Below are 1,268 nucleotides of genomic sequence, written 5' to 3'. Positions count from 1 at the left end.
GGCGGACTGACCCCCCCGGCTGGGCCCGGGCACCTCGTCCTGCAGACCCCTGGAGCAGCAGGACCATGTCCTGCAGACCCATGAAGCACCAGGACATCATCTGGGACCTCTGAGCAACCTGGTCCAGCGGAAGGTGTCCCGGCCCATGGCAGGAGGGTTAGAACTAGATGATCTTGAAGGTCCCTTCCAACCCAGGTCATTCTGATTCTCATCCTGCAAACCCCATGGAGCACTGGAAACACATTCTACAAATCCATGGAGCACCAGGATCACATCTTATAAACACATGTGCACCTTTACTCATCCCCACAGGGCTCACCATCCCCCAGCAATGCTCTTGCAGTGTCTATACACAGGGGAATAGGGACCTGTGCCCACCCTGCAGGGCACAGCCTATTCCTGGCTCTTCACAGCGGCAGGGGAAGGGCTGACACCTCCTCTAAGCACTCGTCATAGATCTCCTGGTACTCCTCGTGGGGTTTGATCAGGATCACAGACGTCGGGCGCTTTGATCCTCCTGCAGCTCCAAGGTCCTGAGGGAACAGAGTGAGCTCAGAAGGTGACAGGTCCCTTCCCGACCGGAGAGGCTTGAGACCAGTACACTCCATGTCCTGGTCTAATCCAGGGAGCGTCTTCGCCTTGTGCTCTGGAATTGTACTGGGTTCAAGAGTTCTTTTCCCAGCTCATCTCCTATGTCCTGGAAGTGAAGCACTGGGCTGGCACAAGGGGCAGGAACATGGCACAAGGGGCTGGCATGTGGCTCATGTGCCGTCCAGAGCAGGTCTGCAGAGCTGCCTGTGCTGGGGATAAGCTCCACAGGCACCAATCCCCCACCAATTTCCAGCCCACAAAGGGAAGCTTGGTCCCAGCTCACAGTTAAGGAAGAAAATGTATCCTGGCTCTGCCCCAGGGAGCTCCCGTTCCCAGTAGCTTCAAGGACTCGATCATGGCACATGCAGGATCACAGCTCTGTGATGGCACAGCAAAACTTTCCTGCACCTGCCCCCAGTCCCTGCTGTGCCCTGGCCAGGGTGGCCAGGGATGAGCACAAGGTCTTTACTCAGGCACTGGATCTGCACCTCCCCGGGATAACTGGAGTCACAGCTGCCCACCGGGACCCTGCCCGGGGCCAGTCCTGCCCCAGCCCCAGCCCCATCCCTCACCGATTTGGACGGGACGTATGCGTAGGGAAGGTTTCTGTCCTCGCACATGATGGGGATGTGGCAGTACACGTCGATGGGCATTGTGTCGCCGGCCAGAACCGTGAT

The 1,268-nt window shown here is 58.2% G+C and overlaps 1 protein-coding gene across 1 annotated transcript; it reads right to left on the bottom strand.

Annotated features, from left to right (window-relative positions):
* Nucleotides 1-407: 407 nt before the first annotated feature.
* NHP2 (NHP2 ribonucleoprotein) lies at nt 408-1,262 on the bottom strand (the record flags this gene model as incomplete). The annotated part of the gene is made up of 2 exons (XM_009081208.1): nt 408-533; nt 1,164-1,262. Coding segments are annotated over 2 exons (225 nt in total), but the record flags the coding sequence as incomplete, so codon positions are not given.
* Nucleotides 1,263-1,268: the final 6 nt, after the last annotated feature.

This window comes from Acanthisitta chloris, unplaced genomic scaffold (assembly GCF_000695815.1).
Source record: "Acanthisitta chloris isolate BGI_N310 unplaced genomic scaffold, ASM69581v1 scaffold19038, whole genome shotgun sequence".
Taxonomy (NCBI): domain Eukaryota; kingdom Metazoa; phylum Chordata; class Aves; order Passeriformes; family Acanthisittidae; genus Acanthisitta; species Acanthisitta chloris.
The sequence above is the reverse complement of the archived record's forward strand: the minus strand, read 5'-3'. Positions and strand labels throughout refer to the sequence as shown.